The sequence below is a fragment of the Marmota monax genome, unplaced genomic scaffold (genome assembly GCF_021218885.2).
Source record: "Marmota monax isolate L192 unplaced genomic scaffold, Marmota_monax_Labrador192_F-V1.1 WCK01_AAM20220418_F8-fsc00043, whole genome shotgun sequence".
In the NCBI taxonomy this organism is placed as follows: Eukaryota; Metazoa; Chordata; class Mammalia; order Rodentia; family Sciuridae; genus Marmota; species Marmota monax.
In genome coordinates this window covers 8,975,128-8,994,943 of record NW_026691982.1, presented here as the reverse complement: position 1 = coordinate 8,994,943, position 19,816 = coordinate 8,975,128, and the positions used below count along the sequence as shown (strand labels likewise).

At 37.5% G+C, this 19,816-nt stretch overlaps 1 protein-coding gene across 1 annotated transcript in view; it reads right to left on the bottom strand.

Annotated features, from left to right (window-relative positions):
- Parp4 (poly(ADP-ribose) polymerase family member 4) overlaps positions 1-19,816 on the bottom strand; it is a 90,982-nt gene that overhangs the window by 32,247 nt on the left and 38,919 nt on the right. The window contains exons 18-27 of the mRNA XM_046447439.2: positions 18,825-18,989; positions 17,864-17,910; positions 17,201-17,279; positions 11,573-11,710; positions 9,927-10,122; positions 8,367-8,434; positions 6,846-7,033; positions 5,254-5,353; positions 1,923-2,093; positions 1,585-1,665 (exon numbers count right to left, since the gene is read on the bottom strand). Coding sequence (XP_046303395.1) covers positions 1,585-1,665; positions 1,923-2,093; positions 5,254-5,353; positions 6,846-7,033; positions 8,367-8,434; positions 9,927-10,122; positions 11,573-11,710; positions 17,201-17,279; positions 17,864-17,910; positions 18,825-18,989 — 1,233 coding nt within the window. The remainder of the gene's footprint in view (positions 1-1,584; positions 1,666-1,922; positions 2,094-5,253; positions 5,354-6,845; positions 7,034-8,366; positions 8,435-9,926; positions 10,123-11,572; positions 11,711-17,200; positions 17,280-17,863; positions 17,911-18,824; positions 18,990-19,816) is intronic.

Genomic DNA, 19,816 nt, shown 5'->3' with positions numbered 1-19,816 from the left:
GATTGCCTTTCTTCTTCATCCTAGGCAGTTATCTGTCCTTGAGCAAACATCCACCATAAGAAGGAAGTAATCTAGACTTTGGGGAAGGCACCAGAAGATCTCAGAAATGACTATCTCCCAAAATGAATTACAACTTCAACAGAGAAAACATGGAATATAGCCTTTGAATCACCTCTTTAAAAGCCCTCTGGTTTCCTAGATAGGCAGAATCATACAGCCTCTGGGACAGAAGACCTCTGTGCTTCTCCTTTGCTAGCAAAGCAATAAACCTTTTTCCTTTTGCTCAAAACCATGTCCTTGTTATTGGATTGGCACTGGGGACAAGGACAAAGACTGATTACCTGCCTGATATTGTTTATCTGTCCCTACCTAATCTTGTTTATATTAGAGGAGAGGAATTTCCTTGTCAGTGGACTAGTCAAAACTGAGGAATCAAAGATGGCTGTCTGAGTGACTACCAGACAACCTTTAACTTCATTATAATCTAATTCCTATAGTGACATTCGACCAATGCCATAACAGGAAACACCAGACCCGAGTTCCAGAAAATCTCTGCCTGTTCCAGGAAAAGATGTGAATATTCTACTCCTTTACTAACCTTCCCCTTTATTTCTTTTCCCCTCTATCTTTGTTCATTTCTGCTTTCTTTAGCCCTTATCTGTCTATAAAATTAATCTTTCCTGCTCAGCGCATTGAAATACTTATTCTATTTCATGAACACTTCTGTGAACTGTTATGGCAAATTACTGAGCCTAAGAAGGACTGTGGGAACCTCTAACTTGAATCCAACTCAGACATTGGATAACATGAGAACCCACCACTTGTGACTGACATTTGAACTGGGGTGGTCCTGTGGGACTAAGCCCTTACTCTTTTGGCCTGAGCAGATGGTGTCTGAATTGAATTGAATTTTAAAGACATACAGCTGGTACTAAGAAACTAGTCAGTGTGTGAGGGGGAAAAAACCCTACATCTGGAGACTAGAAGTATTGAGTAGAAAGGAAACAGGAGCTATTTCTTTCATAACTCCTTTGCTTTTAATATAAAAATGTAAAAAAAAAACATTTTAAATATATGATGTGGTTTACTCTCAGTCTAGCACTGTTATAATTAACATTTTAAGTAACTCAAGGGACCAGTAGCACTGAACTTTTATTGAGTCATGAACATGTTTGAGAATCTCCCTATAAAAATTTTCACATAAAATGCCATATTCTATTGCAGTTATTCATAGCCATAGGGATATATACCCATAGGGATATATCCAGACTCCAGAATCCCAGATGAAGAGCCACTGAAGGGAAGTGATCTCATTTATACAGATATCCACCCTCCAAATCGTGTGCTGATATATCAACCCAAAACTATAACAAAGAAAGTATGTGGAGCTTGTATATGAAAATATAATAACTATAGAGGGTGCTTCTTCTTTCTTTCTTTTTTTAACTATAGAGGTTTTTTTTAAAAAGTTTGTTTTGTTTTGTTTGTGGTGCTGGGGATTGAACCCAGGGCCTCACACATGCTAGACATGCACTTAAGTCCTGAGCTACACCCCAGCCCCATAGTTCAGGTTGTAAACCTTACCGTCCCAGTTGTTTTCTGAAGCTCTGTAGTTGATACCATTGTACAAAATTCCTTCTCTTGAATTAGTGCATACAGAGTTGCCTGAAAGGGGAAAAACATTAGTTCTTCATTAGCTTTTCTGTCACAGTATCTTGGTTACTATGTGATTAGTGACATCCTCTCCCCTCTCAATGGAAATGAAAATCCTCCCAACTATGTTCCCAAAAGGGAAAAATCTGCCAGTGAGAGAGAGACATAAGAAAAAAAAAAAAAAAAAAAAAAAATATATATATATATATATATATATATGCAAAATATTTTGTTTTATCCCTGGTATAACAAAATGTGTTTATTCTTACCTGTGTACAATGAGGAATAAATCCATAGACAAGAAGTCTATCATTATGGAACAAGGATGGCACTTGGGCTGGAGCCTGCAGGGCCTTGGGTGCATTTGTACTAAGTTGCTGCCATTTAACAGAGACAGAGTGGCAACCTGGGGAACATATCCTGGTCATTTGGTCTTTTACCTTTAATAAAAGAAGAATTATTTCTCTTTTAATGTTACATCCCCAAAATTATAATGTAACACTTAAAGTTTACTTTTTCTTCCTTGGAGATTTTGTAGTTTTTTGGTTTTTTCTTCCTTTTTCCTGATATAAAGTACTTTTCCAAAGAGATTTTATATAGAATTTTTAATAATAGCATAATTGCATCATTTAAATTTACATCATTAAAATTATTCCATTAGCTAACTACGAATACACAACTTTGGTAAGAGTAGATTCCAGTTATAAAAACTAGTTCTACAAAAGACTTGAAAGGCATTTCTCCAAAAAAGATATGTAATTTGCCAGTAAGCACATGAAAAGATGCTCAACATAACTAAACATCAAGAAAATACTGGCTAGGCATGATGGTGCATGCCTGTAATTCCAGTGATCTGGAGGCTAAAGCAGGAGGATTGTTTGTTTAAAGCCAGCCTCAGCAACTTAGTGAGGCCCTAAGCAACTCAGCAAAACCCTGTCTTTAAATAAAAATATAAGAAAGGGCAGGGGTGCTGGGGATGTGGCTCAAGCGGTAGCATGCTCGCCTGGCATGCTCAGGGCACTGGGTTCGATCCTCAGCACCACATAAAATAAAATAAAGATGCTGTGTCCACCGAAAACTAAAAAATAAATATTAAAAAATTTCTCTCTCTCTCTCTCTCTCTCTCTCTCTCTCTCTCTCTCTCTCTCTCCCTCCCTCTCTCTCTCTCTCTTTTTCTCTTAAAAAAAAAAAGAAATAAAAAAAGAAAGGGCAGGGGATATGGTTCAGTGATTAAGCGCCCCTGGCTTTAATCCCTAGCACACACACACACAAAAATAAAAAGAAAAGAAAGAAAATGCTAATCAAAACCACAATGTGATATAACTTCACACCCATCAGCAGGGCTATTAAAATCCCCAAAAAATAAAATAATGAGTATTTGAGGGTCAGGGGTATATAGCTCAGTGTCTATGCCTGGCATAGACAAAGCCCTGGGTTTGGTTCTCAGTATTTCAATGCCTGCCCTCCCCAGATAAGTACTGGAGAATTGAAATCCTGGTAAATTGTTTCTGGGAATGTGAAATGATATATCTGCTGTAGAGGACAGAATGGAAGATCTTAAAAAAATTAAACAGAGTTACCATATGATGAAGTAATTTCATTTCTGAGTATATACTCCAAATTGAATACAGGGACTCAAATGCCAATGCTCACAGTGGAAAAATTCACAACACCAAAGAGGAGAAATAACATGTCCATTGATGGAAAAACAAAATGTGGTGTATATGGAATATTATTCAGCCTTAAAAAGGAAAGAAATTCTTCACATGCTATAATATAGATGAATCTTTAAAACATAATGCTAAATGAAATATACCATATACAAATGGACAAATATCTTACAGTTATATAAGATACAGAAAGTAGAAGAGAGGTTAGTGGAAACAGCAGAGGAGACAATGTGGAATTATTTCTGTTTGAGATGATGAAAAAGTTCTGGAGGTGGATAAATGATGATGACTGCACAGCACTGTGAATGTACTTAATGCCAGTGAACTATACACTTAAAAATGGCTAAAGGACTGAGATGTAGATCAGTGGTAGAGTGCTTACTTAGCATGTGTGAGACCCTGGGTTCCATCCCCAGCCAGAGGAAGAAAAGGAGGGGAGAAGGGGGGGATTAAAGTGATAAACTTTATGTAATATTTTGCCACATTAAAAAGTAAACCAAGGGCTGGGGATATAGCTTAGTGGTAGAACACTTGCATACCATGTGCGAGGCCCTGGGTTTGATCCCCAGTGCTGGAAAAAAAAAAAAAAAAAAAAGAAATCCCAGAAAATGTATCTATTGGGAATTGGTTCAAGGATCTCCTAGGACACCAAAATCTGCAGATGTTCCAGTCCCTTTTATAAAATGTTGCAGTATTTGTATAGTACATTCACATATTCTCAATATATTTTAAATAATCTCTAGATGACATTTTTTATTTTTCAACAGGGTCTCACTAAGTTGCTAATGAGTAAGAATAGTCAATGGTTAGTAATCAGAAGTGTTGGGCTCCAACTGAGGTCTTGTTCAAATGCAGAGACCACACAAGGAGTCTAACTGGTAGAAATATTAATGGGCACCATCAAGGCCTATTTCTAAAGTAAAAATCCATGAGGCTCACCTGTGAGAATACTTTAGCCAACTCCTCTGTCCTGGAGAAGTGGTAAAATGGAAGGTGAGAGTGAACCCAGATGGGAGTTACTTTGAAGGATTAAAATTCAGGCTAAAGGAAACAACCAATAGCCTTGACACTTTTCAATGCCTGGTTAACAGATTTTGCTCCATAGTGTACCCAAAACCATATATGCCCCTAAGCTAGCACACCAAAGTAGGTTTTTCTGATATTTGGTCCCCTCCCACATCTTGTGAGTTTTCTTTCTTCTCACTTAAAATCCTACTCTGTTTACTCTTCCTTTCTGCTATTGTCCATGGATTTTATTCCTCAAATTTGTGAGACAAGAACCCAGAAGGAAACTGGTGAAGCAGGGACTCTTGTCTCATCTCAAAACTCCAGTTTCAATAAGGCTGGTCTGGAACTTCTGATTCTCCTGCCTCAGCCTCTTGAGTTGCTGGGATTACAGGGTTTTGTATAATTATAGGATTACAGGATTATATGGTACATTCCAGGCCAGCCTTAGCAATTTAGCCAGACGCTATCTCAAAAAATAAAAAGGGCTGGGGATATAGCCTAGCTATAAAGTGTCCCTGGGTTCAATTCCCAGTACAAAAAAAAAAAAAAAAAGGAGGGCTGGCTCTGTAGCTCAGTGGCAAAGCACTTGCCTAGCATGCATGAGGCACTGGGTTCAATCCTCAACACCACCTAAAAATTAAGAAATAAAATAAAGGCATTATGTCCATCTACAGCTACAAAAATAAAAAATAAAAAGGAGAAATCCAACAATTAGGAGGATGGTATGATTAAGTGATCACTCTGTTCTTGCTAGTTACAAAATGAGTACTATCTGAAGATTGGGGCTCACTTTGGTAGCTTTTGCTTCTTTACAGCTGCCCTATCTATTCATGAAAACATGGAAGATACTGTCAGACATGTAAGAATATAATATTTCTGCATGTAAACATAAGACTAGAGATAAGATGTTTAAAAAACATACCTGTTTTTTCCAACTATGTTTGGATTTTGAGTTAAAATATTCAAAAACTCCAGCACCACACTGAGACAAAGTCCTTAGGACATGGCGATTTGCTGTAGAACTGATCACATTTCACGTTTTAGTTTCAAGAAATCTTGCACACATTTTAAAGTACATGTTAACAATGTTGACAAAGCTTAATAGAAGAGACATTATATGAAAAAGAAGTTACTTTTCTATAGCTAAAGTTAAAGAGATAAAATGGGGTCAGGGCATAGCTCAGCTGTAAAGTGCTTGCCTAGCATGCACAAAGCCTGGGTTCCATCCCCAGTGCTTGAAAGAAAAGAGAGAGAGAGAGAGAGAGAGAGAGAGAGAGAGAGAGAGAGAGAGAGAAAGAAGAAGAAGGAGGAGGAGGAGGAGGAGGAAGAGGAGGAGAGGGGAGGGGAGGGGAGGGGAGGGGAGGGGGAAAATAAATGATAACAGACAGAAGGAAATATCTGAAGGTTTGCTTAATTTAAGCTTTCATGTATAGAGGACTTATTTATTTTTTACAGTAGTAAAAAAAAAAAAAATGAAATTCCTGGGCTGGGGCTATAACAGCTGAGTGCTGAGAGCTTGCCCAGCACATGTGAGGTACTGGGTTCAATCCTTAGCACCACATAAAAAAATAAACAAATAAAGTAAAGGCGTGCTGTCCATCTACAACTATGAAAGAAAGAAAGAAAGGAAGAAAGGAAGAAAGAAAGAAAGAAATTCCTGTGTTGGGGATGTGACTCAGTGGTAGAGTACTTGTCTGGCATGCCTAGGCCCTGGGTTTCATTTCCCACACCACCAAAAAATTTTGAAAAGAAAAAAGTAGAAATTCTTCACATCTGTTTTCCAAAGAAACAGCCCTTCCCCTTACCTGAACAATGTGCTGAGGGGAGGGCCTGCTCTATGCATTATCTCAGAATAAAGGTACCTAACAACCATTTGTGGGGTTGTTTCAGGAAGAGCTCAGGTTTCCCACCCACCCTCCACAACTCCCCACCTGGCATGGGATGGGAGCTTTGTATGAATACCAGGAAGCCCACTTTGCTCTGTCATTTCCTTACATGGATGCTACATACCTTAGTACAATCCCATGGAACTAACTATATTTGTAGGGGGTGGGTAATTTCCTAGGAAATGTATAGTAGAGGTTTGAAAATGCAAATATAGTAGCCATAAAAGAGGGAGCAAGGCAACAGGAAATGGGGGCATGGTCCAAAGGGCAGACAACCTCCATCTAGTCCAATTCGCCAGAGGGAACTGTGCCCAGGTTACTCAGGACAAGCTGGACATCTGGGTTGTTGTGTGAAATAATCCAACGAGGCAGGTATTTTCACTTTCACCTTCATTTTACCAAGGCAAGGTTAAATAACTTGCCTGAGATCACAGCTAATGAATGAGTGGCCTACTGGAGTTTTGAGATCCACGCAATCTGGCCCAGAGCCCAGAGCTCTGCCCTGTGCCCTATACAGCTTCTATATACCACTATCAATTTCTAGACTTTCAAAAATCCTGTTCAGGCCAACTAAAAGACCTGCCTGCTAGCTGTCTTTTACCATAGCAACCAGATCTCTGAGACTTACCCCACCCCACAGGTGAACAATCTGGTATGGTGGACATTTCTTTTCACAAGCTGCAATGTTAGACTCTCATTCTGGAGGTGGCCATCAGATATGAGGAGAATGTTTCGTAACCCTTGAGAAGGGTACAGTAAACTTAAATACCGGAGCATTTTCCAGAAGTCTGTGTTGCCCATAGTAGGTGCAGCAGACTGCAGGAATTGAAACAAAAGATCATTTACTCCTTTTTGGATTATACTCACCATTAACTGCAATCATTCACTGAAGCACATCTCCCTTTTTTTTTTTTTTTTTTTGGTAAGAGTTGCTTAACCACTGAGCCAAATCTCCAGCCCTTGACACAGGGTCTCACTAAGGTGCTTAAGGCCTCACTAAATTGCTGAGGCTATTCTTGAATTTGCGATCCTCCTGCTTCAGCCTCTGGAGTCACTGGGATTATAGACATGCCACTACCATGCCTGGCTGAAAAACATCTCCTGGGAGGGTTTAGAGATATATCATTATCAAAAAGATCTTATTCCTAATTCTATATTTGTGAAATAACTATAATTATGTCTTTTTGGTTTATAATTGTGGCATGCATAAATGAAAATATTATCACTTGGCATTTATTTGCTTTTTAAAAATAGTTTTTAGGGGCTGGAGTTGTGGCTCATTGGTAGAGTGCCTGCCTAGCACATGTGAGGCACTGGGTTTTATCCTCGGCACCACTTAAAAAAATAAAAAAACAAACAAATAAATGAAATAGAGGTATTGTGTCCATCTACAACTAAAAAAAATTTTTAAAAGTTTTCAAAGAACTATTACATATATGCAAAGAAATATCTCATCAAAGCACCCCTGGGTTTACCAGCCTTGACTGAGGTGGTGAAATGTCATTCTTAGCTTGTTTCATTTTAAATGAACAAAAACAAGGGACAGAAGATAACTTTCTGAAATGTTAATGCTAGCTGCATTGCATGGTGGGACTGTGGGCAATTTTTCTCTTTATGTTCTTTTTAATTTCCAATTTTCTTTAGTGAGTTTATACACTTTTATTTATTTTATCATTATTATAGGAATACATTGTTATGGTTTGAATGAGCATACCTCTGCCCTCACCCCCTCCACTGCCATGGGTTAAAGGCTTGGTTGCCGGCCTGTGGCATTACTGGGAGGTGACAGAAGCTTTAGGAGGTGTGGCCTAGTGGAAAGTCATTGGGGGTGTGCCCTTGGAAGGATATATTTGTTTCTGGCAGTCATGAGGTAAATAGGCCCCCTATGCCATGAGCTCCTGCCAGTATAAACTATCCCACCGCAGACGTAAAACAAGAGGGCCAGGAGTCCATGGACTAAAAGCTGTGAAAAAACAAGACAAAATAAATACTGAGAATTGATTTATCTCAGGTATTAATTACAGAAATCAAAAGCTGGCTAACACATCTGCCAACATAGAAAAACTTCAGGGGGAATAAGTTTTGGATAATACAACTAAAAGTTTCATAGACAAAAGCTCAGAAAACTGAGGAAGTTTCTCTTACTCACCATAATGAACTCTGTTGACACATCAGTGCTCATGATGTACTTAGGATATGAAAATAACTCCTTGTAACCTGTGTAATAAGATTAGTAAATTAAATATTTACTGGATTGACTATTAACAAACAGTAATCCTACTTTATACCACTTCATACCACTGCTGCTATCACAAAAAATGTTATGTCTTTATGTGCATACTTTGGAGAGTACTATGTGTAATAGTTTCTTTTTGTGTATGACAGTTTCAATGTACAAAAAAACAAAACAAAACAAAAAAACCCAAAAACAAACCCAGGGCTGGGGTTGTAGCTCTGTGGTAGAGTGTTTGCCTAATTTGTGTGAGGTACTTGGTTCGATCCTTAGCACCACATAAAAATAAATAAGTAAAATAAAGGTATTGTGTCAATCTACAACTAAAATATATAAATTTTAAAAACCCACCACAGTGTTCCTCTACATAATATATTCCAAAGCAAACTATGCACTATAGTTTGCAAAATGTTCTAAGTCAAATTCCATGTGTAGATTTCTGCCTTGCCTTTGCAAAGCAAGGTATGGGTGTGTTGCAATGGTACTAGCAGCTTAGTCCTGGAAGGATACAACCTCCATCCATGCCTTTTGCATGCCTATTTGACCGCTACCCCCAGCAGAACAGACCCTAGCTCCATTGTAAAGGACCTTCTGCTGAGTGACACAGAAGATAAGAATTAATGGGATAAGATTATCCCCTCACTCCATTCTATGCTCTTTCTTTCATCCCTGCGGTGCCAAAGTGTGTTGACCTGACTCCCTGAGATCATTCCTCACAGGTTTTCTATGATCTACTGATTCTAAATGTCTGTCCTTAACCTTGGGACCATCTTACTCAGCAGAGTAAAGATCTTGCACTCAGTTGAGTAGGTATTAAAAACAAAAGTAATATTTATACTTCATCTAGCATAGATCAAGTCCTATTTTAAATATTTTACATACATTAGCTCAGGCCTTACAACAACACTATGAGACAGTAATTATTACCCTCAGATTGCAGATGAGGAAACTTCGGCACCAGAGTTCCAACATCTTGTTCAGCATGACACATAGAATTTGTAAGTGTCATGGTACACTTTAGTTCTGGACCCAGGAGACCTGGTTCCAAAGTTCTTTTTGTTTGTTTATTTGTTGGTTGGTACCATGGATTGAATCCTGGAGCACTTAACCACTGAGCTACATCCCCAGACCTTTTTTATCTTTTATTTTGAAACAAGTTCTTGCTAAGTTACTTAGCGCTTTGCTAAGTTGCCGAGTTGGCTGTGAATTTGCGATCCTCCTGACTCAGCTTCCTAAATCGGGGATTATAGGCATGCACCTCTACACCCAGTGTTTGTTTGTTTGTTTTTATGGTGGTGTAAATCAAATCCAAGGCCTCACATGTGCCAGACAAGTGCTTTACCACTGAGTTACAACTCTGTCCCTCGGCTTCAGAATTCTTGGGCTTAAGCTTTGTGTTAGGTTATCTCTTGCTCCACAGAGGATGTTCACATTAAGGAAGAAGAACACATTGGGCTGGGGACAAAGTACACTTACCTGTGCCAAATTGTATAATGTTCACTTTTTGCTTCTCACCCACCAAGGATAGTGCATACAAAGCAATTTGCTTGGCTTGCATAAATGTCACACCCTCCATGGAATTGGAACAATCAAGACAAATAATTACTTCGTTCTTGTCAGCCAGGTCAGGGAGGGTAGCATCAAGATTGGGTTGAAAGACAAGCATACAAGCCTGAAAGAAGAAGAAAAGATCTTGGATGGGAGCTTCTTGTATCTTAAATAGGAAAAGATTTACTTGCCAAATTCTAAAACTTTGTAGTAAGGTAAACAAATGGTATGAAAACAAAAACAATAAGATGTATTTAACAACAAGATGACCTACTAGGAGCTCAAAGTAAGACTAAAATGTTAAAGCTGAAGATCCCAACATACAGGACTCTTGAGAAGTCAAGAATCAATAAAGAATACCTGAAAAAACATCATATAGTATTAATGTTATTTGTAAAATAAATAAAATAATATGCTCTTCTCATACACACACTATTTTAAAAGGAATTTAGATGATATTATGATTACTAAAATATGTACAGATAACTTTTATTAATTAACCAATATTTAAAGTACAACTACTATTACAACTTTTTAAGTGAAGAGCAATTCTTTGTTAAAGCTACACAAAATGGTCTTATGGTCATAAATAATTTTTTATTTGTTCTTCTAATATCAAAATTTAAAACACATAAAAAGTACATAGACTAACCAATGTAATATCTGATGATGGATTTAGTTTTTGGTGGGGATTTAGGTAAAAACTACAATCTTGGCCAGGTGTGGTGGTGCATGCTTGTAATCCCAGTCGCTCAGGAGGCTAAGGAGGTGGATCACAGGTTTGAAGCCAGCCTCAGCAATTCAGTAAAGCTGTAAACCTGGTGAGACCCTGCCTCAAAATAAAAAATAAAAAGTGCTGGGAATGTGGCTTAGTGTCTGAGCACCCTGGGTTTAGTCCCTGGTACCACCACCCCCTAACCCCCCAAAACGACAACAACAACAACAAAACAATCTTGCTGGGTATGGTGGTACAGTGACACATGCCTGAAATTCCAGTGGTACAAGAGGCTGAGATAAGAGGATCACAAGTTCAAGGCCAGCCTCAGCAACTTAGTAAGGCCTTAAGCAACTTAGTGAGATTCTGTCTCAAAAAACAGAAAGTATTGGGGATGTAACTCAGTGTAAAGTGCCTCTGAGTTTAATCCCCAGTACCAAAAAAAATAAACAAAAACAAAATGACAATAATAACAAAAACTATAATCTTTGTAGGGAAATAAGCCACATGATGGTTTTGGTAGAAGCCTCAGAAGTTGATCATTCTTTTTTTTTTTTAATTTATTTATTTATTTATTTTTAGTTTTCGGCGGACACAACTCTTTCTTTGTATGTGGTGCTGAGGATCGAACCCTGGCCGCACGCATGCCAGGTGAGTGTGCTACCACTTGAGCCACATCCCCAGCCCAGAAGTTGATCATTCTTGATATAATTTATTTTTAGTTGCAGAATCTTGGAGTGTGAGAATTCATTTTGCAGTGCTAGTTTTTTAGGATTATCAATAATTTCCAAATTAAAATATCCTATTTATTCTGAAATATTTTTCCAACAATGTCTCTTGAAAGTAAGAAGTATCTTACCTCACTTTCTTTCTCTGGATGTTTTTCAACCCACATTCTTGGGAGATATGCAGCAGACAAACTGATGTGAAGAGAAAATCCACTGCTATCTAAGGAGCTGCCTTCCAGGGTGCTAATCACAGCTTTACAGTCTGTGCTCTACAAAGCAAAGAGCCATATGATAAAGTAAATAATGGAATAATACCATATTACCAATTTGCATTTACCTGTCAAGTAGCAAGCCCTTCCATAATTTATATAACTCCATTAAAAAATCAACAATGTGGTGATAAATTCCAAAATTATAAAATGTAGGTTTTAGACCTAGGACCATTATCATATCAGTTACCCTCCTGAAATCCTAGAGTTAATTTAGTTAAGTGTGAGATCATCTTAACTCTGGATCCAAAGATTATAGATCTGTAATTCAGTTGGATCTATCTGGATATAGCAGATAATCAGAGCCTAGAACAGTAAAATAGAACATTCAATAGAAGTCTTAGGATTGTATCTTATTTGTAAATTATATTTTCATGAATATGAAAATATACATGATAAGCTTTAAAATAATGAAGACAACATGGGTAAATTGAAAAATGCCATAAAGTCTCTTCATTCTTGTATACTTACCCCTCTGCAATGTAACTTGGAAGCTCCTCCTACCTGGAGGTGACATCTATTTCTCCACCTTTGAATTGGCTAATGGAGTTGGCCATATGACTTGCTTTGGTCAATGAGACACTGGCAAATGTGATGTAAGCAGGCACTTGAAAAGTGTTTGTGCAATGGGGCTGGCTGGCCCTTTTTGTTTCTACTGGGACTCTTCTACCACTAGGTAAATAACCCTAAGCCACCTTGCTGGATAGGATAATGGGCTACAATGGTCACCATCCTAGCTGACACTGGACCAGCAGTTGTGTGTGTGAGGCTGTTGTATACCATACCGTTCAAGTCACAGAACTGTGAGAATAATAAATGCTTGAGATAAGGTTTTGTTGTGTTACTCAAGCTGATCCCAAACTTTTAGGCTCAAATGATTCTCTTGCCTCATCATTCTAATTAGCTGAGACTATACGTGTGTACCACTATGTCTGGAAATGTATGCTGTTTAAAGCCACAAAGTTCAGGAACAATTTGTTACATACAGCAAAGCTAACTGCTGTGAACGGGGGCTTCTTGTTCAGGATGGAATGTATGAGTTTAATTCTACTCCCTATCAAAATGCTAAGCTTCCCTGAAATTGAAAGGAAGCAATAAAAAAGGCATAAATCCATGAAGATATTTAGATCAGGAAAAAAAAGATGATAGCAGATTAAAGATGTCAGCAAATTTTAGGAAGATAGAAAATTGATGTGATAAATGACTCATCCAGAATGAGGGCTGCTTCTACCAGAGCGCCTATAGAGGGGATGATCATAAGCATTGGGTTCCAGTTATTACTTGATCTCTCACTAAAGGAAATTGGAGATTTATTACCCAGAGAAATCCAACTAAATAGAACCCAAACAAGGAAATGGTAGGCCTAATGGGGCATAGGAGTACAGACTGCTTCATTTAGGGAAATGAAGTGCAAATCAGTATCCTAAAACACGGGCCCCTTAGAGTCACTCTTAACCACCATATTCCATGAACATCCTAGAATTTCTCATTTCTCAGTCCTAAGGATGAATACAGAGGGTCACCCACACATTTGGGAAAAAGCCTCTAACATGAAACATGGAGGTAAGCAAACAAGCCAAAAAGAAGAAAGGAAAAATGAATTCAAAGAAAAGAGACACAAAAAACAGAAAAAAAAAATTAGAAATGTTTTTAGGGAAACAAAAGAGAATAGTACATCCATGAAATATACAAAGTTGCTATAAAAAAGAAATGCTTATAGATCACAAAAAAGCTCTGACAAATAAAAGATAAGAGAACTAAGATTAAAAATTTTAGTAGACTTAGGCATGGTGGTGTAAGCCTGTAATCCTAGTGGTGAGGAGTCTGAGGCAGGAGGATTGTGAGTTCAAAACCAGACTCAGCAAAAGCAAGACACTAAGCACAAGGCACCCAGCAAGACCCTATCTCTAAATAAAATATAAAATAGGGTTGAGGATGTGGTTCAGTGGTTAAAGCCCCCCAGTTCAATCCTTGGTACTAAAAAAAAAAAAGTGGGATATATATATATATATATATATATATATATATATATATATATATATATATATCTCCCAAATCTAGAGGCCACAAGTACAGTTAATAAGAATCACATTAATATGAAATTTCAGAATTCCAGGGATAGAGAGAAGATCTGAAATTCTTATAGAAAAAAATACATGCATCTGTGTGTGTGTATGTATCTATCTAGCTATGTATCTTTTTTGTTTGTTTATTTTTTTGTTAAGTTTTGGTACCAGGGATTGAACCCTGGGGCACTTAATCACTGGGCTACATCCCTAGCCACCCCCCTTTTTTAGTTGGAAACAATACTTTTATTTTATTTATTCCTTTTTATGTGGTGCTGAGGATTGAACCCAGGGCCTTGCACATGTGAGGCAAGTGCTCTACCACTGAGCCACAACCCCAGCCCATCCCTAGCCCTTTTTTTTTAAATTTTTAAATTGATTTAAAAAAATGATAGTGGAATACATTACAATTCTTATTACATACATACAGCACAATTTTTCATATCTCTGGTTGTATATAAAGTATGTTGACACCAATTCATGTCTTCATACGTGTACTTTGGATAATGATGTCTATCACATTCCACCATCCTTGCTAATTCCCTGCCACCTCCCTTTCCCTCCCACCCCTCTGCCCTATCAAGAATTCATCTATTCCTCCCATGCTCCCCCTCCCTACTCCACTATGATTCAGCCTCCTTATATCAGAGAAAACACCCAGCATTTGTTGTTTTTTTTTTTGGATTGGCTAACTTTACTTAGCATTATCTTCTCCAAGGTCATCCATTCACCTACAAATGCCATGATTTTATTCTCTTTTAATGCTGAGTAAAATTCCATTGTGTATATATGCCACATTTTTTTAAATCCATTCATCCACTGAAGGGCATCTAGGTTGGCTCCACAGTTTAGCTATTGTGAATTGTGCTGCTATAAACATTGATGTGGCTGTGTCCCTGTAGTATGCTGTTTTTAAGTCTTTTGGGTATAGACCGAGGAGAGGGATAGCTGGGTCAAATGGTGGTTCCATTCCCAGATTTCCAAGGAATCTCCATACTGCTTTTCATATTGGCTGCACTAATTTGCAATTTGCAGCCAATATTGGGACAGCAATATATGAGTGTACCTTTTTCCCCACATCCTGGCCAACACTTATTGTTGTTTGTCTTCATAATAGCTGCCATTCTGACTGGAGTGAGATGATATCTTAGATTAGTTTTGATTTGTATTTCTCTAATTGCTAGAGGAGATGAACATTTTTTCATATATTTGTTGATTGATTGTATATCTTCTTCTGAGAAGTGTCTTTTTAGGTCCTTGGCCCATTTATTAATAGGGTTATTTGTTAGCTTTTTGAGTTCTTTATATACCCTAGAGATTAGTGCTCTATCTGATATGTGAGTGGTAAAAATTTGCTCCCAGGAAGAAAAAGTAGGCCCTAACCTTCATCATGTGTGATTAGGCCCCAACCTCCTTAATAAGATTCCTATAGCTCAAGAATTAAAACCAAGAATCTGCGGATGTGGTTCTGTGGTAGAGTGCTTGCCTAGCATGTGTGAGGCACTGGGTTCGATTCTCAGCACCACATATTAAAAAAAACAAAATAAATAAATAAAAGGTCCATCAATAACATTGAAAAAAAAACAAGAATCAATAAATGGGATGGAATCAAACTAAAAAATTTCTTCTCAGCAAAAGAAACAATTTATGAGGTGAATAGAGAGCCTAGCCCTTTTTATGTTTTATTTTGAGCAGAGTCAAACTAAGTTGCTCAGGGACTTGCTAAATTGTTGAGGCTGGCTTTGAACTTGTCACCCTCCTGCCTCAGCCTCCCAAATTGCTGGGATTATATGCATGCACTATCATGTCCAGCTGTATTCTGGGAGAAAACGATTTCTAACTCAGGATTTTACATCTCACTAAAGGATCAATTGCAGCATAGAATATCTATTTCCTGAAAGCATGTATACTATCTGTACACTCTTACTCAGGAAAGTAAGTGGATGGTGAGCTCTGCCAAACTGAGGGAAGAAAAAAGATAAAGGTAGGATCTGAGGATGAAGCTCAGTGGATGAACCCAAGGCCTTGGATTCAATTTTCAGCACTGCAAAAAAAAAAAAAAAAAAAGAAAGATAAAAATTAAAAGCCTCCTGCTAGGGTTGGGGATATAGTTCAGTGATCAAATGCTTGCCTAGCATATAAGGCCCTGGATTCCATCTCTGGTAAGAAAAGAAAAGAAAATTTAACAAAAATTAAAAAAATAACTAAATAAATAAATACCCCCCCACACACACACACACCAAGGGAGAACAATAAAAGGATGCACATTCCTAGCATTAGTCAAGCTGGGCTACATAGTAGGAGTGGGAGACTAGAGGGAGGGAAGGTGAAGAAAAAAGAAAGCAAATGGATTTTCTTTAGTATTTGCCGTGTGAAAAATAATATTGAGAGAGACTAGAAATAAAATAAGTGAAAAGGATAACTTTTTTAAAAAAGAAAATGCCATGTAGAGGTTAAAAAAGATACTGGCAGGGCTGGGGTTGTGGCTTAGTCTAGTATCTTAAGTTTCTACCTGCAGTGCCAGCATGTGTGAGGCATTGGGTTCGATCCTCAGCATCACATGAAAGTCAATAAATAAAATAAAGGTATTGTATCCATGTAAAACTAAAAAATATTGTAAAAAGATAATGGCATCATAACCCAGTTTTTAACTAAATGGTCATTAAACTAAATGGTCAACACTATTTACATAGTCATAATCATTTAAACACTGACTATGGACTTACCACTGTGATAAAACTCTTTTGGACAGGAAAAGTAGGGGATGAGTTAGGTGGAAGAGGGAAAAGTTCACCCACCATAACAGGATGTCAAAAGGTAATAATTTATTCTCTTTTTGTAGTGCTTGGGGTTGAACCCAGGCCTTGTGCATGCTAGGCAAGTGCTCTGCCACTGAGCTACACTCCTGGCCTAAAAGGTAATTTGTGAAACAGAAGAATCAAGAAACAATAGCAAAGAATTACTATTTAAAACTCTGGGCAAAAATACAACAGATACAGGGGTTACTTCTGACCATTCTGATGACAGAGAAATAGCTCAAATACTCAGAGCAATTCACTGGCTTTAGAAGTTGGTCTAGGGGAGCAACAGGTTAGGACTGGCTGCTGCTACTTGTCATAAACTGCTATTAGCATCACTTCATTTTTAAACCACATGCATGTTTTATCTTTTTTCTTTCTTTCTTTTTTTGATACTGGGGAGTGAACCAAGTAGAATTCTACCTCTAAGCTACATCCCCAGTCCTTTTTATTTTTTATTTGGAGACAGGGTCTCACTAAGGTGCCTAGGCTGGCTTCAAACTTGCTTAGCCTCTGAAGTTGCTGGGATCACAGGTGTGCATAACTGTGCCTGTCTGCATGTATTTTATTGAGACAATAAATTAATGTTAAAATAAGAGCTCTTAAGAAACCAAAGATTCACTGACCTTTTTTCTCAGTTCATGTGTATCACTGGAAATGAATTCAATCATGTATGGCATTTCAATAGACATGGTCAAGGAGAAGCTATCAAAATAAAGAGAAGGTTGTCTTTATCTAGTATCTTAAGTTTCTACCTGCAGTTGTTTCAAATACACGCGTGCGCACACACACACACACGCACACATTGTTTTAAATGCACACACACACACACATACAATGCACACACAAGTAATTTATAGAGCTGGGGATGGAACTCAGGGCTTGGCACATGATAAGCATGCATTTTACCATTGAGCTATTCCCCAGCCCTAAATTTTCTTTTCCTGTAGAAATATGTGCTTATAATGTTTATAAAATTGAGCACATCTGTATCGTTATCCTTCTCATTTTATAAACACTATAAGCACAATGCTGTATGGGCATTGAACCCAGGGATGCTCAACCACTGAGCTACATCCCTAGTTCTTCTTAATTTTTATTTTGTGACAGGGTCTCATTAAGATACCCAGGTTGTCCTTGAACTTATGATTCTCTTGCTTCAGCCTCAGGAGTTGCTGGGATTATAGGCATGGGTCACTGCAATTTGCCAATTTTAAATAAAAATTTAAACCATAAAATTAATGTCTACTAAATGAGTAATTGACATGTTTTATATTTTAGGTACTAACCTTTGCTTTTTTCCTATTTCCTTTACACAAATCTTCTCTACTGTATCCTGTTAACAACAACAACAACAACAACAAAAAAAAACAAAAACATATGTGATAACCCAGAATTCATTAAGCTTCACTATGAGACTCTAAACTGAAGGTGATCTCAGCAAGGCCACAGCTGATAGCACAACAGGACAGATGGTTTTACTCCTAAGTAATGAAGCACACAGAGTTTTTTGCTCATGAAATGACAGTAACTTCTAAAATACAACAGATACAGGGGTTACTTCTGACCATTCTGATGACATAGATTTTCTTTCTTTCTTTCTTTTTTTTTTCCAGTACTGGGAATGAACCCCAAGGCCTGCACATGCTAGACAAGTGCTCTACCACTGAGCTATATTCCCAGCCCTAGAAAATTTGAATTCTATATATACATGTATGTGTGTATATACATATATATATATATGTAAATAAATATATACATTATATTTATTTACATATGTAAATATAAAGTAAGACGTCTGGAATGATATCTACCAAAGTGTTAATTAGTAGTTATCTCTGGGCAAAGAAATTAAAGATGGTTTTAATTTTCTACTTTTGGCTTATTTGCATTCTATAATGGTTATCAAAATTCTTCAAAATGAAAATACAGTACAAATACAAACATTTCATTGACTAAATAGAATAAAAATATTATGTCTATTGAGCATATCTGTATCATTATTCTTCTCATTGTATAAACATTATAAGCACTAAATGCATAAATGTCAATGATATTGAGTTTATGCCAAAAAGATTATTTTAGATATTTAGATTATTTTCTTTCCCTTTGCAGTTTTTCTTTTTTATTCTGGTGCTGGAGCTGGACATGTAAGGCAAACAATTTACCACTGAGCTATGTCCACAGCCCTATTTCTCTATGTGTAAATACCACCCGCCAAATGCTCCTTTAAATATTAAATGTACAAACCTGAAGGTTTTCATTTAAAGCCTTGTCCTGTTGCCAGGGTGCCACAGTGGCAGGCATGAAGAAGACAGCAACAGAGCCTTGGATACTAAGTTCCGTAATGTAGGTAATTTTGATGAGAACCTTGGCCTGAGCGGGTAAGTTTCCAACACTTACGGTGAAAACATCCTAAAATACAAACATATGACTTAGCCTACTCAAAAGCATATCCACTCTATGCCAGTTAATTCCTCCTATTACTTAAATGACTTTAATTACAATCTGCCAAATTCTTCCCCAGAAAATGGTAATAGGAGCTAAAAGACTTATTAGTGGTGCTAAAGGAGAACCCAAAACCATTCACCGTGGTGAAGATAAATTGACATCCATGGGAGGTGGAGGAAAGGAGGCCATTGGTGCTGAACTGTGGAGAGTCACACAATGGACCCTACATCAGTCATCATGAACTTGTGGGCTCTGCTCTGTGGAGGCCTCCACAAAGCCCCTTCCTTGAAGAACCTGTGGTTGCTCCAACTTCTATGGCATGTTGCTCCATTCCCCAGTGGCTGCAAAACTAAAGTAGCTTTTCTAAATTTGGACTTCACTTAATTCTTTTACCCTAGAGTATATTTTCTTTTATTTTTAAGAAAAAGTATTTAGATTTCTTTGAATGGGATATGATCATTGCAGTAGAAGACTATAAATTCATGACTACGTACGGCAGAAAAGAGGGGTTAGATATATTTTTTTCTGACACCTACACAGAGATCATCTCAACATCTCCAATTGCCATTCTGATCAATCAGGCTATTATACTAGTATGAAAATTTAGTATATTTAGGAAATAGAGTATTAATGATTAACATAGCCTTAAAAGTTAAATTATGACATCAAGGATGCATCAAGGATATCCATTTGTAGAACAGAAATAAACAATGAAGGACAATTATTAAAGTGTAAATATTGCCATTCTTTAACAGAAGTGTGTGTGTGTGTGTGTGTGTGCGTGCACATGC